General features: G+C 40.9%; 2 protein-coding genes across 2 annotated transcripts in view; both read left to right on the top strand.

Annotated features, from left to right (window-relative positions):
- Positions 1 to 629: 629 nt before the first annotated feature.
- RPS16 (ribosomal protein S16) lies at positions 630 to 3,147 on the top strand. The gene is made up of 4 exons (XM_009882626.1): positions 630 to 727; positions 1,513 to 1,609; positions 2,750 to 2,797; positions 2,945 to 3,147. The coding sequence occupies exons 1-4, from the start codon at positions 698 to 700 to the stop codon at positions 3,088 to 3,090; spliced, it is 321 nt and encodes a 106-aa protein (XP_009880928.1). The 5' UTR covers positions 630 to 697; the 3' UTR covers positions 3,091 to 3,147.
- A 6,109-nt stretch (positions 3,148 to 9,256) lies between these two features.
- Positions 9,257 to 15,664, top strand: part of OTOGL (otogelin-like) — a 97,316-nt gene continuing 90,908 nt past the window's right edge. The window contains 5 exon segments of the mRNA XM_009882672.1: positions 9,257 to 9,308; positions 10,302 to 10,341; positions 11,415 to 11,463; positions 13,670 to 13,730; positions 15,430 to 15,528. Coding sequence (XP_009880974.1) covers positions 9,257 to 9,308; positions 10,302 to 10,341; positions 11,415 to 11,463; positions 13,670 to 13,730; positions 15,430 to 15,528 — 301 coding nt within the window.

The raw sequence follows: 15,664 nt of genomic DNA, 5'->3' as shown, positions 1-15,664 counted from the left end.
TCGGGAGGGCCGGCGGTGGGGAGGCCTGCTCGGCAGCCCACGTGTCCCGCTGGGCCGCGCCGTGCCGTGACCCCGGGGCCGCGCGGGAACTGGGGGAGAGATTTGCTCTTTCATTGAGTGGGCCCGGGTCCTCTATGTCTGAGTGTTGCCCTGTCTCTCGGGAGCGCTTGGTAGCGGCCCCCGGTGTCGTGTGCAGGCCATAGGGGCCTGGCTCATCATTGCCGGTGTCAGAGAGCCACGTTACCAGGCGGTGGTGGGAAGGTAAAGTTCGCACTGCTGGGGTCCAGTGGCTCGAATAATCCTAGGTAACAGGCTCTCGGGAGGAAACGAGCCACAAAAATACGGCATTGCAGAATGGAGAGGGTGTCTTTCACTTATTTATAACTAAATATTACAATTATATAGTATTTATAATTATGAAGTAAATATAATTGTATTAAGACGTTGCCTTAATGTTTTGAGCGAATACCCGGGGATGTAAGGAGCAGTACTGTTTTGTTTAGTATGAGATGTTAATCTTGGCCATAACACTAAGATTTTTAGATTGTTAAAATTCAATAGACATTCACTTCATACTGCTAGTGCAAAAATTAAATGCTGTACTAATGCACATTCGGATTTTTAGAAAACAGCAACCGCTGTTGCCCACTGCAAGAGAGGAAATGGCCTCATTAAGGTGAATGGAAGACCTCTGGAAATGATTGAGCCCAGAACTCTGCAGTATAAAGTAAGCATCCAGCCAGCCCCCCCCGCCTGCCCACCTGTCTTGGGTGGTAAAATACCATTATAAGCGTAATTGTTTGGGAAAGGACAAATATTGCTTGCCTTATTGACAGTACTGAATTTTTCGTTGCGTGTTACCTGACTCACTGAAGTGTAGATGCTGCTGTGAAAATTCAGAAAACTGTCCTGTGATCGCCTTGTTGGGAAGGGCGGGCTTTTTGCTTAACTGGATTCCTGTATGTTAATGATGTTAATGTAATTGTGTGATGTATTTTCAGCCGTTCATATCTATTTTTGAAATGGAAATGGGTGACTTAATACCCTCCTTTTTAAAAGATTGTCTAGGACTTAATAAAACAACTGTTTGAACACTGCTGAGAGAATCTAAAACTGACTAGGTAACTGTAAAATGTAATAAATAGTGGAGAAAACCACCCACAAATTACTTAAGATCTTCAATTTAAACTTGTTTTTATTTTTTTTTCTGATGCAGTTATGGCATTTTACTTAAACTATTCCCTTGCTTTTAATTCCCATGTGCATATGCTTTGCTATTAAGATTTCTGAAACTTAAAAATTAAATACATTCCAGACTTCAGTAAATTTATAACAGCACTAGTAGATGTCAAAGAACTCTGCAAGAGGTGTACTTATATTGGGTGCGTGGTTGTAAGATCAAGGCTCCACTTTTCAGAACATTGAATAACTTCACATCTGGTAAACCTACTGCAAGCTCTAATCCTTGTTTCTGATCACAAATTAATTTTCTTTCTGCGTTTTGTTTCCCAGCTGCTTGAACCTGTCCTCCTCCTGGGGAAGGAACGGTTTGCTGGTGTTGACATCAGAGTCCGTGTAAAGGGTGGTGGCCACGTAGCACAAATCTACGGTATGATTTTTGGTGGAATCTCTGTTGTACGCTAGAACAGGTCGAGCCACACATCTAAGAGGCTTGAGTTTAGAGTAGTAACTTGTGCATCTCTATGTTCTGTTTCTTTTTCTACTGCTCAAGTATAGTTTTTCATAAGGGTTCTATTTTAATGTGCAAAGCTGTAACATCTAGAGTAAGTTGAATGAAGTAAGTTGATGAAATTTTGAGGAAATGTGAGGAAACAGTCTTTGCATTTTGCAATGTGACCAGACAGTTCAAGTGCATCAAAGATTTTGGGTGGAGAAAAGGGGATTTATCCTTAGAAATTGTATCTTTAGTTGTAAATTTCAATGTTGTTCAGCAGCATCTTTCAGCTGACCTGCAAAGCTAGGCAGTTTTTTCCCTTGCAGCGAAGACGGACAACATCCTTGCATTAGCTGTTGATAGAGTTGCTCTTTACAAATGACAGATTTGTTCTGCTCTTTCATTTTGGGTGTGGGTTAGTGAAGTGGAGCTGAAGCTGCATAAAGAGCAGAGACATATTTCAGTCTCAAAGTTGATGGCATTAATTTTTCAGAAAATTCAGATACTCACGAAAATCCTGGTCTTGATGGTCTGACAGATTAAAGCCTAACAAAATCCTTACAATTACTCCCCTGCACTTTCTGGTTTCAGTTCTGATTACTGTGTTACTACGCTACAGGCTTGTTTTATTGAGGTATGCTGGAAGAACTGCTCATACCATCCTGTTGTCCCTTTTGCCTTCTTAGTCTTTAAACACACTGATGAATTTTATCCTTGTTGAAAAGTACAGACGTTTCAGAGAACTCCTAAGGATTTTGAAAGTTGGCTGCTTGTAGGTAGAATATGAACCTATGTTAGTACTCGGGAGAGAATGTGATCAGGACTGCCCTTGTACAATTCCTTGGCTAGCTGGCAGTTGTCAAATCAACAAATGAGCTGTGGGTGGCCTCCTGGCACAGACTGCTTCAGATTTGCCAAAGTAAAGGTCACGTGGAGTATGTGGGAGGGGAGGTTAAGGAGGGAAGGGACAATTTGGCAGAAAAGACAATGGCAAGTTTCTCAGATAACTGGCACTCTGTGTTTAAGTACATTTGCAATCCTTACTGATCCATTATCTTTTTTTTTTTTGAACAGCTATCCGTCAAGCTATTTCCAAAGCATTGGTGGCTTACTATCAAAAATGTAAGTTGTTTTGATTGTTGTATTAGCCTTAAGTGGAGATGTGTGGCTTCTGGTAGTTTTGGTGCAAAAAAAAAAAAAAGTGAATGTGGATTTGTTCCATGTGAAACTTCTTAAAGTGAAGACTTTTTCTTTTTTTTTTTAAAACAGATGTTGATGAAGCCTCTAAGAAAGAGATCAAGGATATTCTAATCCAGTATGACAGGACTCTGCTGGTTGCAGATCCTCGCCGTTGTGAATCCAAGAAATTTGGAGGACCTGGTGCTCGTGCGCGCTACCAGAAGTCTTACCGTTAAAATTGTTCTGCGGTCATGTGACAGTCAATAAACATCAAGAGAATTTGATAAATTTCATGTTTGAGTTGCATTTCTCTGTGTGGGTAAATTTTTCACTGTGTGTTAAGTTTGAGACACAAATTGATTGGTATTAAAGTAAAATCAGAGCACTGTTGCCAATCCTCTTTTATCCCTTCATAGTAAGTCTAGATAGATGGGGTCGTGGGAATGATGAAAAGCTTTCTCCAGGTGATGAATATGTGGTTATCAGAACATAAAGAAGGCTTACATCCTATTTTTTTGTGGGTACATGCAACACTGGCAGCTCATTAAAACAGAGTTCAATCTTCGCCTTTTTGGTAAATCTAAACAAACGTACCTTTTCCAGTACCTGGATGGCCACTCTTTATGGTGTTACGAACCAACATGAGTAGCCCACATTCTTCCCATGTGAAAATGACTTGTCAGCCTGGTTACAGACTTAGTCCATAGTGCATGGGAGCGTGGATATGACTTGTGGCTGGTAAATTCTACATCCTGTGTTCTGTGAATTGCTTTAGTATGCTGCCCTAGCGTAATGCAGCACATGAAGCATCTTTCCGTGTTCACTTTGGCACTGGCAGCTCATCTTGCAAAGGACTTCTGTTTTCCTTGTATGTTCACCTGAAATACCACACTGAGAGTGGAGTTCCAAACACCGCTATGGGATATTAGATGGCAATGAGTATCGTGGGTCTGCATAACTGCTTTTGTTTGTGTTGGCTTATGCTTTTGTTTGTGTTTGCTTAGTGGCAAGGGATTTACCCCCATGAGGGTAACTCCCTCAACATAGTGCCGAAGTAGGTATTCGGGCAGCTGTTCTAAGATTTGTATTTAAAGTTTACATTGTCAAACTTGGGGGCAGATGAGGGAGGTTTATTGAAATCTTGGCATAGCAGATAATACAGAGGCAGGGTTTTCTGGATTATTAGCCTAAATCTAGACACTTCTTTTTTAAAAAAAACAAACAAACAAAAAAACCCCCAAACCGTAAACGAACCCCATATAGCCAGTTTCAAAAATAGTATTTTGTAAATGTAAACCAGAGGACTTTGTGTTACAAATAAGATTGGTTTTAAATTATTCATCCTTCAGTTACATGCTCACAAAGTACAAGCACAGAGGGATGTAGAGCTGGAGAACAACATTAAATGATTTAATCCAAAAACCAGAAAAATCCCTTCGGGATAAGCTAGACAGTTGCTTATGTTGTGAGCCAGGTGAGGCAGTTTGAAGGCCTTAGGGAAGTAAGTGGGGTTGAAAATACGACAGTAATTTTAAAAGATCTAGCTAGGGTGTGTGTGTATCAAACAGGAAAAGAAATGTTGGAGAAGTCCTTAGTCTCTTATCCATTGAAACGGAAGATTTTTTTGTTCTGGAAGTGATCTCCCAGGGACAAAGAAGAAGAGTAAAGCTCTGAGTAAGGCGTGGGATGTGCCAACAAAAGGCTGTTGGAAAGGCTAATTCTGTCTCTTGGAAGAGTTGCAAGTAATTGAGTGAGGCCTTGGAAATGAGTTGGCCCAACAGGCATGGGAACAGCCCTGGGCTGTAGTTTCCTCTGTTTGAAAAGCAGTTTGCAGAGGAACTGGAAGAAACATAGGAGATGAAGCAACCGAGAGCTTCTGCTGTATTGCTCTCTTAGCCTGGTATTTTTCTGGCTATCGTATGCTTGTATGCCACCACTGAAATTGTCATAGGAGCAGCTTCATACCTGAGCTTTCTGTTGGGCTTTCTATTAATGTGGTATTTCTTCTCTCACTTCTTTGATGGTAGGTCATTTCAGTGTACTCGGTCAACACAAATTTAAACCAGCTTCCTTTGGGAGTTGGGTGGGGGAATTGGAAAGAATAAGTACCATTTTGCCCTTTTTGCTCTAGTTTGGGAAAATAGGTGCTCAGAGCTTTTTATAAATGTTAATATTTGTTATGGTGTCTCTTTGCTTTTTCTGTAGAAAAGCATTTAAGGCATCTTCACTGAAGTGTAGTTATTCAAGAGTTAAATGTGGAACTTGAACAAATTCCTTCTAAAAAGTAATTCTCCATCCATCTCCTATTTTAGCTCTCAGCATCTGCCACAAAATACTGCATTACATGACCTGAATAGAAGTGGAGCACTCTTGTTCAAACCCCTCATGCTCCCATTGAAGTGAGAGAGACTGTTGTATATTCTGTCGCCAATTTACATACCAGGATTTTTTGTCTTACACTAAGTGAACGCGATATTCTATTCCAGACACTTGCTGTCTCTTTGGCAAGAAGTGTGGTTTGCTTTCCTCAGTCCCCCCCTTTTCTGCACCCTCAGATCTGACCCATTTCTTGTCCCAGTGAGTTCCTCAGAGTTTCTACCTTGTAGTAGTGTTGCTCGCAAACTATTCTGGTTCTTGGGCTGCTGAAAACTGCGACGTTCTGCCTCCTAGCCTGGCTTTCTAAGGAAAAGATGCTATGCAAGGCTAACTTCAAATTTGATTACTTGAATTCCTGTGAGTTTTGTGAAAATGGGCGTCTTGATCGATGTTAATTAGCTTCAGCTGAGGAAAAATAATCCTTTTAGTTGTTTGGCTCGTGCGGTGACTCAAAAGCAATGGCTCACTCATGGCTTGGGAAATGTGTACTGGCCTGCCAGTTGGCACATAGGCACCCTGCGCGGTAGCTTGTCCAAAACTGATTGTTGCCTGGCTGTTAGAGCAGTCGGATGCAGGGAAGGAGAGAGGACACTGAGGTGTGACAGTCAGGGAGGCAGGGGGAGATACAACACCTGATGCCGGTAACCTTAGGGGTGGATTTCACAGTTATGGGGAAACCCGATGTGTCAGTTTTTCTGCCCACAGAACAGCTCGTAACAATTGCAGATTTTTGTTTTGCTGTGCTTTTATGGAAGGGCTGAAAATAAAACTTGCATTGCTACTAATATATCCAGAGATGATATCTGCATGTCATTTCTTCAACCAAAAGGCATAATAAAAATGCTTTCTGAACTGAACTCCGATCCTATAAAAATGCCTCATTAATCCTGTAGAGTGATGTCATTCCCACAGATTTGCTTTCTAAATGAGAAATGCTTTCAGGACTGGGCTGGTGTCTGCCTGGGTGGCTGAAGGTTTTTGCTCTAAATGGTTACTTACTGATCACCCACTAGAGGGCTTAACTTTGTAGGGGAAGCGTAACTACCGTGAAGTTTGGAGGTGTGAGGAGAAAACCTGTTCATAAAAATGTTTCTTTTCCTGATGTCCTGATTCTGCAGGGATGGCAATCAAACTCTTGTCATTCAGCATCTGCTCTGGCCAGAGACACGCTCCCACAGAGAAATAGTAACAGTCTGATCTTCAAGCCCCTAGCGAGTTCTTGAGCAGCTGTGGACGTGGTCCTTGGAACAGAATAAATGCCCCTAATTTATTGCCCAGCTCTTTCATTAGTTTCACTGATGCTACTCCTCAGGATGATCAGGTATGCACATCAAAATGTGGCCTCACTTGAATTCTTCATTGAAAACCCCAGTTCAGTGAAGGCTGGAGTGTGAGCTCTAAAAAGTACCGTGTTTTGTTAATGATGCCAGTGGATTCAATTCCAAATCAGGGCAAGCTTGTACCCATGGCACTGAAGGTGGTTATTTTCCTCACCCGTTGTTTGTAATCCTGATAAACTGTGTAACCTTTATATAAAATTAAGTCCTCTCAAATACTATGTTGGAAAATTTGGAGCAAATTAATTTTGACTGTAATGTACAAATATATTAATATTGAAATGTTTACATTTTATTTTTAAAGAAATATCTGGAACTTAAAAATGTAACACTAGCATTTTTTAGGTATGGACCAGAGTGTTCTATATTGTGTTTATTTTCTTACAAGTGATTATTTTCTAATGCATGTTTTCTGTTCACTTTTTCAGAAGTCTTAATCTGTGAGTATTCTACTACTTGTGTAGATAATGTTTTGTTGTCTAGATATAATTTGATTTGATTTTTTTGTGTCTCTTTCTTAATATAGTTCTCTGAGTTACAGTTCCAGTGTACTTGGCTGAATAATTCTTTTTCCTTATTAGCTAACATCCTTCATGTGCTTGGGACTGTGCCATTTCCTACCCTGCCTTAAGCAGAGATATGCAGATCTAAAGAAATCTGTGGCTCTAACTCTCACAAAGTCCCTTGGCAGCTGGTGAGGGTTGGCCTACTTTTTAAATATCAGAAGTTAAACAGCTGTGAAATACTAACATGCACCTAATATTCCCTCAACTTCGCTATAGAAAAATAAAAAAAAAGGCAATTTTTGATAGTTTCTGTTAAATTAAGGGTTCATTTATATTAATGGAAAGGTTTAGTTGTGAAGCTGCATATGAAGCATGGTGTGAAATATGGTCTTGAGGAAGGGAAGAATCCCAGGTAAACAGTTTCTAAACCAGACTTAGCTTGAAAGTAAGAAAACTTGGAGTCTGGTAATGGAATTTTGGAAGCTCTAACACTTGGATTCATCTCAGCTTGAGAGCAACCTGAGGCATTGTCCTCTAAGAGTGGATTCGTGAGGGGGTGATTAGCCTTTGTCACCTCCTACAAGATAGGTGCCTACATAATTATTCAGAGTCTGTGAGTATGACTACATGACTGTGTCAATTTGGATCAGGAACTCAATTCTTTTGCTTCTGTTCGCAGTCTGGAGTGGTTTTTGACCACACAGAGCAGATGAAACTAGGCTGGGAGATGCAGTCCAGCTGCAGATAAGCAGCTGGCCCGTGGGACCAGCCTAGAGCTAGTCAGAAGTGAAAACAAACCAAAAACCTCTTGAAATGCCAGTTGTGTGACTGTCAGCTTCTCAGATCCAACAATAATAAAAATAATTCTTAAGAAATACTCCAAACACAGTGTAGTGTTATAACATATATCAGTTTGCAATAAGTATCCTTGGGCTGCCCGTGGTCCCAAACCCGCATGAGTACTGTTGGCTGCTGTTGGGATACATGGTTTGGTCTTTGTGGCTGGAGAGGTTGAGTCTTTTCTTTTGCCTTCTCTTCTAGTCCAGCTGAGGAGTGGGGAAGAGAAAGGGCTAGAAGAAATGATGGGAGAACTTCTTACCTGAGAGAGGCCATCAGCTTCTACATTTTATTTTGGTCCAAACACACCTTCTGTGGCATGCTCAGAGGGTCTCACAAAGTGCATCCTAGGAAGAGTGGAGGGTCAGGCAAAAGACAGGCTTCGCAAAATAACAGCAGTAGCACTTTCAATCAGAGTTACATGTGTCTTTAAACACCTGCGCTTTTTAATGATTCTATTAATGTTAGGGTAAAGCAGATGATATTTTTCTATTTTAAAATATGATCATTTTTAACTTTGGTGAAATTATATTTTTATATTTTAATGAAAATTAGAAAAAAAACCCTGTTGGCCCTGTTGACTTCTTTCTCCTTTTTGCTAATATGAAAATGTCATAACATTTTTTATTAAAAAAGAAATATAATCATCCTCTGGGAAGCCTTCTTTTGTGATATAAGCAAACTATACACAAAAATATATCCAAAATATTCTTAAAAATCTGAGTGTATTATTTAATGGAAGTTCACGTCTCTCCTTTTAGAACAGATAAGGAACATTAATAAGTTAATCTCTAAAACTATCTGGTTATAATTTATACAGTAACATCATTGCGGGGTCTTGCAAAAATATTTCATTGTAGGAAGCAGTAAAGGGCAGCGCTCGGCGCAAGCCTCAAAGCGCACAAAGGTGTGTGACGACTGAAGGAACTCTCAAACCATCATGACATGGCAACATTTCGATGTCATTGTCTGCTAGGTTATAAAGGGCCGATTCAATTCAACAGAGGAGTAATACTCGCAGGTCTAGTGAAAGTGTAACTAATACAGACTCCGCTGAGGAGTTACCATGCATTGCTAATGAGAGACATGCAGCCAGAAAGTTGTATCCAACACTTGCAGAGCTCCTGAAGCTGTATGTAGCTACCAAGCTTGATGTCTCCTTTTCTTTTCCTTTTTTGCATTGCATTATTTTAAACTATGCATCCAACTATCTAACTTCTAAAGGATTTAAAAACACTGTAGAAATACATAGTTCTAAGATGCCATCGTAACCAAAGCCATTGATTTGGATAAATTTCCTGTTACTAAGTTATACTGAAATGAACATTGTGGGAAAGCTCAGTTTAATGATACCGTGGAGTATATTCTTGCTTCATTCACTGCTATCCTCTCTGCAAGGTAAGAACTTTATTTAATTTTTGTGGTAGTATTAACTTTTAAAAAGATTTTTCTAAATAATTTAATATTACAGGTCCTTCTTTTTATATCATTAAATAGCAATGTTTTTGACCCTTGCTGGAATTCATAAATAAAAAAGTTTTTAACACAGCAGGTTGAAAAACTATATATCACCATTCTCTCTCACAGGTGTAGAAATTAAAATACAGCTTTTTTTTTTTTTTTAGATACATTTTTATATCTGAATTTGTTACAAAACAATTATTTAGGAACCAAATTTAAGTTTCTTGGCTTTCTTGACACTATTGTCAGATGAGTAAGCATCTAATGATTTTCAATGGGGTATGATTTTGTTTGAACAGACTGTACCTGCAGTTTGTTTAAGCATTTTTAGACTGTGAGGGTAAATAATCGCTTTTCTGGTTATAGAAATGATCCTATTTTCTATGCAAATGGATCTTGTAGATAGTTTTCTTGTAGCAATTATAAAGATTTCTAAGGCAATATGAGAAAGAAGTTTTTTTTTGTGTTTTTGTTTGTTTGTTTGTTTGGTTTGTTTTTAAGCATGGACTCTAGAGCATTTAAAATTATTTACAATTCAGTCTTGCAAGTAACATTTGGAAAATTATTATCGGTAACCACCCTAGAAGTTTGATTCTGGAAAGCTCTGAGCAACCTTTATATTTTATCAGTTTTCTTCTGAGCCTCTGAAGAACTATGAACTCTGCTGTTTTTCATGGTAGCACGTACCAGAACCGAGACCATGGAAACCTGCAGGTGATGAATACTTGAGAGAATCAAACTCTCAGGAAGGAAAGCATATAGTTCTACATCCCTTGGAAACAAAAAAAAGTGTGTAAAAATGCTCTGGAAAACTTAGGATCATTAAAGAACAAAATTCAATAGTGTTGTTTTAAACTTGACAAACTATTGTCTGCCAAGTGCAGAGTGAGGCTGTAGAAAAAACATTTAACTTGACTTTTTAATCTACAGGATCTTATTGCAAGCTTTCTCTTTTGCGAAGAACTTCAAGGTAAGTTTTGATTCCTTATTTGTCAAGTCCTACAAACAGAACAAGAATGAATAAGTGTGACGCAGTGCAAGTTAGAAAATAAAATACAGCCTTGAATTCAACATGTAAAATGTCATGTACATGTACGTTGGATGTAAAACACACTTTCAGAATGTTTACAGCTGTTTTCAAAGAATTTACATAAAGGGCACGGGTCCTCTGTTTGAAAAATGGACGTCCTTATGAAAAATGATACTTCTATGGTCTTGAGAAAGCTTAGAGGAATAATGGAATGAAACCAAGATGAGATCATGATTTCATGACTGGAAAAATACATTAAATGAGTATCCTTCTACAGTTTTAATTGCATGATAAAATCCTAGCTGCTATTTGAAGCACAGAAAAGTAAGTGCTATACAGTCTTAAAATAAACATTTTCAATACAAGTTTTCATGCAGAAGCTGAAATCCAAACAAAACCCAAACTAGGGAATGTTCCTGATCCCATTGAATTAAATGGGAACTATGCCATCAATTTCAATAGAAGCATCCAATCGGACGTAGCTTCAGATGTCTAATGACCTCTAATACATCTAGCAAACACACATGCACATCAGATGATATGCCATCCTGGACTGTTGATAAAACTAAGTACATTTTATAGTATGATGCCCTTGTTTCTAAACTTAATCACAAATTCAAGTCAGCTACAGCTCGAGAGCCATCACAGTATATTCAAGTAACACTTGGGGGACTCAGGGCCACTCACACGCAGTGTCAAGTAAATATGAAGCTTCTTTACAATTTTGTATCCTGTCATGTGAGCCTATTTTGCCTATTTACATCTTGCCCCACAAGCTCCAGGTACCTCCCTGTCGAAGCAGAGATCGGAGTGCTGCCCAAGTCTGTAAAACGAGACAATGAAAAGAAGAAAAAGAAAAAGACAGAAAAATCACCTTTTTAAATGTTAACCCAAGAAAGACCTCTTTGATAAAGTGATGGTAATCAGAGAGAAACACTTCTCTCTGGGGAGCTGCTTATTCAGGTTGCTCCAGAGACCTTTGATTATACAAGATCCTTTTTGTTTTCTTCCAGAAATGAGTTTAATGCAACTCGACAGAAAAGAGATCTCGTAACAGCCGAGGTAGGTTATACCTCCAAAAGCAGGAGGGAGGGGGAAACCCTCCCCCCTTTTCTGCTCCTGGCCTTTGCCGCCCTTACAAAGGAGCCTTTGTGGGGAGAAGGGCCGCGGTAACAGGAGGACAGTGAGGAGGAGCAGCTATTCCCTACCTGCTTGCCCCCGGCCTGAGCCCGTGGCCCCATGTCTTCATTCACTCTCAGCAAAGCCCTGGTGGGTGACCCACCCTGACGCAGACCATGGGAAATAAAGCCGCAATGCCTCCATCCTTTGTGAGGGCGAACAGAGCTCCCCGCAAAGCTGTTCGTGCTTGGTGAGAGGCAAAATGGCGGTGCTTCTGGCAAGGCTCCCTCCCACATATGGTGTGGTGGTGGCCCAGGTTCCCACCACCCCAGCCCACTGCTGCCTCAACACTGCATCCCAGCAATGTTGCACTCAAATTTAATAGTAAACGGGGGAATCTCATTCCCCCACTGGTACACGCCACATGCTACAGAGCCCAAGCGAGGGTTATAACCCCATTTGATGGAGGCAGGCAGGAAGCCCAAGGTAGTCCCTGCTCATGGCCTTCTGGGGAGCCTGCAGCCGAGCCATGGATGGTTTTCTGTGAGTACCTCTGAGACCTACATGTCTCCTGACCGAGCTGGGAAGGTAGCTGGTGTGAAATACTGCGCTCAGGCAAATTGAGCCTCTGAGGGAAGCAGCCCTGTGTGACTGATGGTCTCCCAGGAGGGCCTTCAGGAGGAAAATGCTGTCGCAGCAAGGGTGCTCTGCCTCCCCAAAATAACACAAAGGCCAAAAGCTGCTTTCCTGAGGAGGAAGGCTCAGAGTAACCATCAGGGGAAATGGAAACGGGTCTTGTTGTGCAGGGAGGGACAGGATCCTCTCTGGCTAGTAACAGGCCACAGGGACCAGGAATAATTTTGGTGCAGGGGCCTTCCAGGTGGTGATTTGAAGAAGTCCATTTCAGGTTGATTTTAGATAGATTGTGCTACTTGGATGCTTCCCACGAGGTATTCAAGTTGGAAAAGGGAAGTTTTTATGTCACTGTACGAGTCATTAGTGAGACCTAACCTAACCTGTTCCTTGTGCAGTGCTGTTCACTCAGTTTGAGATCCATTAGTTCAAACTCCTGACGTGGAGAATGACTGATGGCAGGAGGGAAGAAAGAAATTAGCTTACAAGAGAAGACTTAGACAATTTGTTTTGCTTAGTTGTACAGCTGAAGGCTGGTGTATATGTCTGTGGGGAGCACAGAAGGGTAACTGTTTTCTCATAGTACATCAGAGAGAGAACAAACCACAGGGAAGAAGAGCTATTTAAGCAAAAGGGCCAAACTTTATAAACCAAAAGGATTTAAACTGGCCATGAATAAGTGTAAGAGGGAAATATCTAACTACCCAGCACTTCACCCTGGTAAACTTTCCAGTCAGACTAGTGGGGGCAAAAACCCCAGAGTGCTTTCAGCTTGGAATGGGAGCAGCTCTTGGAAGGGATGATGAGACGTGACAAACTGCAGTAGCAGAGTGCTGGGTCAGATCCAGAGCTTCCTTATAGTCCGAGGCTCCCTGGTGCCTTAACGAGACAGGAAGCAGATCAGGCAGATCCGCCTCCTCTGTTGTTTGGGATGATCTGCAATGCAATTCTGAAGGATCTCAAGGAGGACATGAAATCCATCGCAGCTGGACTGGCCACAACAGGATGCTCAGGGCGCAGCACAGAGCATGAGTTAGGGGAGAGGAGGAAATGGTGCGTTATCCCATCTCTGAGCTCTCCAACTAATGGTATTTGACCGAAGTGAAAAGGGCAGGAGCGCTCTCCATTCCCTCACTCTTCCTCCCAAATGTAGATGCAAAAGGCCCCCGGTGGAGCCCCGCTTGTTCATTGACACTGGCAAAGTGGAGGACATGGAGAGGAGGCTGGTGGTGATCTCATGGTGCAGCTATATCATTCCCAGCCCCTCTGAAAGCTGTGCTCTCCCTTCCCATGGTGCTGGCTGCCATGGTCACTGCCTTCCCTGTCGTCCCAGGCTGCTGATCCCTCCCGCAGTGTCTGCGGCCATGCCCTATGCTGGCCAAGCTGCAAGTTACTCTTCTGTATTAAAATAACTCTCAAAGTCCTAACCCAGCATCAGGCTGCAATGCCTAAGGCTTGTATCAGCTCATCTGCAAAGCACAAACACCCTGATTCTGCTTTTATGTTTCTCTGACAGATTCGATCTGCCTCTCCTTGGTCGCACCTTCATGGGGCCTTGACACGGAGTCCACCAGGAGGTCAGTGCTGTGATCCTCACACATGGGAGGAGAGATGCTCCTGAAAATGCTGCCTTCCTACCAGCTCTCCTGCATTACCACACATTGTGGAAGCCCTCCTCATAATGTCCCCTACAAAACTAATTTTTGAGTTTTATCCATGTTAAATCATGGAAAATTCCCTTTAATATTGTACTTTCAAAATAATGCCTTACAACCAAATCTGAACAGCTAACTAAGCCAATCCTTTCATTTTTTTTCTTTTTAAAGTTTAGTTCCATTGCAGTTTTTCTTTTCTGCCACTTTTTCTGGCCTTGGCAGAAGATGTCAGGATATCTGAGAGGTGTGTAACTGATTATGTGAAGGGACAGCAGTGCTCAGACACTGAGCTCCTGGAGGGTTTTAAGCATTGTACAAACCAGTGAAGCAGGTCCAAGTTACAGAAGTTGTTTTGCAGAAAATTTCATTGTATGCAACTGAACTTTGGTATCCTTCTTGGAAAATATATATGCCTTGGTAGGTGCTTTCTGTTGTGTTTTTCAATGTAAATTAATATACGTAATTTTACAGCTCACAATTCTAACAGCAACAAAGAAGTTTTCCACATTAGTGCTGTTCTATAAACAGAATTTTCTGCCTTGTTGGTATTTTCAGAGTATCTGTGTATATTTGGAAAGCAATTCTTAAATGGCAAAAATTCAAAAGTAAGCATGGCAAGGAGTTTTCACAGTGAAGGCTGATATTCTGAATCATTGGTAACTTGTGTGTGTGCCTTACTGTAAAGGTCCCATTTTGTTCCCACTTAATGTCACTAGCAGCTTTACCATGGTATCATTGGGCATGGAAGGGCCTGTTTATTTCATTTAGTTCCTGCTTTTTGCAACACTTTTTAAATCTCCATCAGCAAGACTGTAAGTGTTTGTATCTACATTAATCCTCCCCCAAGAAGGAAAGCAACTCTCTGCAAAACCTGATGAAATTTAGCTTTTGGACTACTTTTCTTCTCCACTTTTGGGGAACTATGGTTGAGACCAACCTCAGTGAATTGTTAGTAGATGACAGTGAGGTCTTAGCTTCCAAACAGACTATAAAACCCTTTAATGAAACTGCTTCTAGAAACAATTACTAATTATAACATAAAATAAGCCATTCCCATGGAATCTTAAGTCTCTGACTCCAGTCACCTCTTAAGCAGAAATAACCTTTTAACTGACTCTTTTTAGTATGGGAGGAAGGTTATTTATAATTGGTTTTGCCTCTGTAAATTATATATTCTGGACTGTTCGTAAGCTGAATGTACCCTTTGCTGCAATGCTTAAGAGGGACGAGCTGAACATATGTATAAATTGTGCTGAATTTGGTCAATTAGAATAATCTGTGTCCTGTGTATTTCGAGATCAGCGGGACTGGGATTTGGTTTCTTTACATGGGAACTTGACCTTTTGTTTGCTGGGAGGAGGTTGACCTTTTGCTCCTTTGTTAGTTTACAAGTCTCAAACCAAACGAGAGAACCTTGCTTCTCTTTTAACCAAGAAACACAAAGGATAAAATTAAGCAAATGTTAAAAACTGGAGATTGCTGTCGGTTAATTTTCTTAGCTAATATAGCTGCTTATGATTTAACAATAAACAGAATAAATGTGGATCTCTCAGCCTGTTTGCAAAATACCGTATCTACTAAAAGTATCTACTTAATACCATCTACTAATGCTTGCTTACAGGTTCATGTCCTCAGGAGTGCCTTAATGGAGCAGCCTGCACGGAGGCAGGTGACTGTGACTGTCAGTTATTTCAGGCTCAAGGAAGCAGGTGCCAAATTGGTAAGTTTGGGGCCCAAAGAGTCAAATTTCCACTTCAAGCGAGATTTAAGGTACAGGCTTTTAAAACAATGCTGTTAACAGCACATTTGTGATTCCTCTGTGGTAGGACTGTCATTCCACTAGTAGCTAAGAGGAT

Source organism: Charadrius vociferus, unplaced genomic scaffold (genome assembly GCF_000708025.1).
Source record: "Charadrius vociferus isolate BGI_N301 unplaced genomic scaffold, ASM70802v2 scaffold72, whole genome shotgun sequence".
Classification (NCBI taxonomy): Eukaryota; Metazoa; Chordata; class Aves; order Charadriiformes; family Charadriidae; genus Charadrius; species Charadrius vociferus.
The sequence above is the reverse complement of the archived record's forward strand: the minus strand, read 5'-3'. Positions and strand labels throughout refer to the sequence as shown.

Bases quoted from the DNA above. Each gene is read 5' to 3' on its own strand.
- RPS16 (XM_009882626.1), top strand. From the start codon at position 698: ATGATTGAGCCCAGAACTCTGCAGTATAAA. The intron at 728-1,512 runs GTAAGCATCCAG...TTTGTTTCCCAG, and splicing joins CCAGAACTCTGCAGTATAAA to CTGCTTGAACCTGTCCTCCT. The intron at 1,610-2,749 runs GTATGATTTTTG...TTTTTTGAACAG, and splicing joins CCACGTAGCACAAATCTACG to CTATCCGTCAAGCTATTTCC.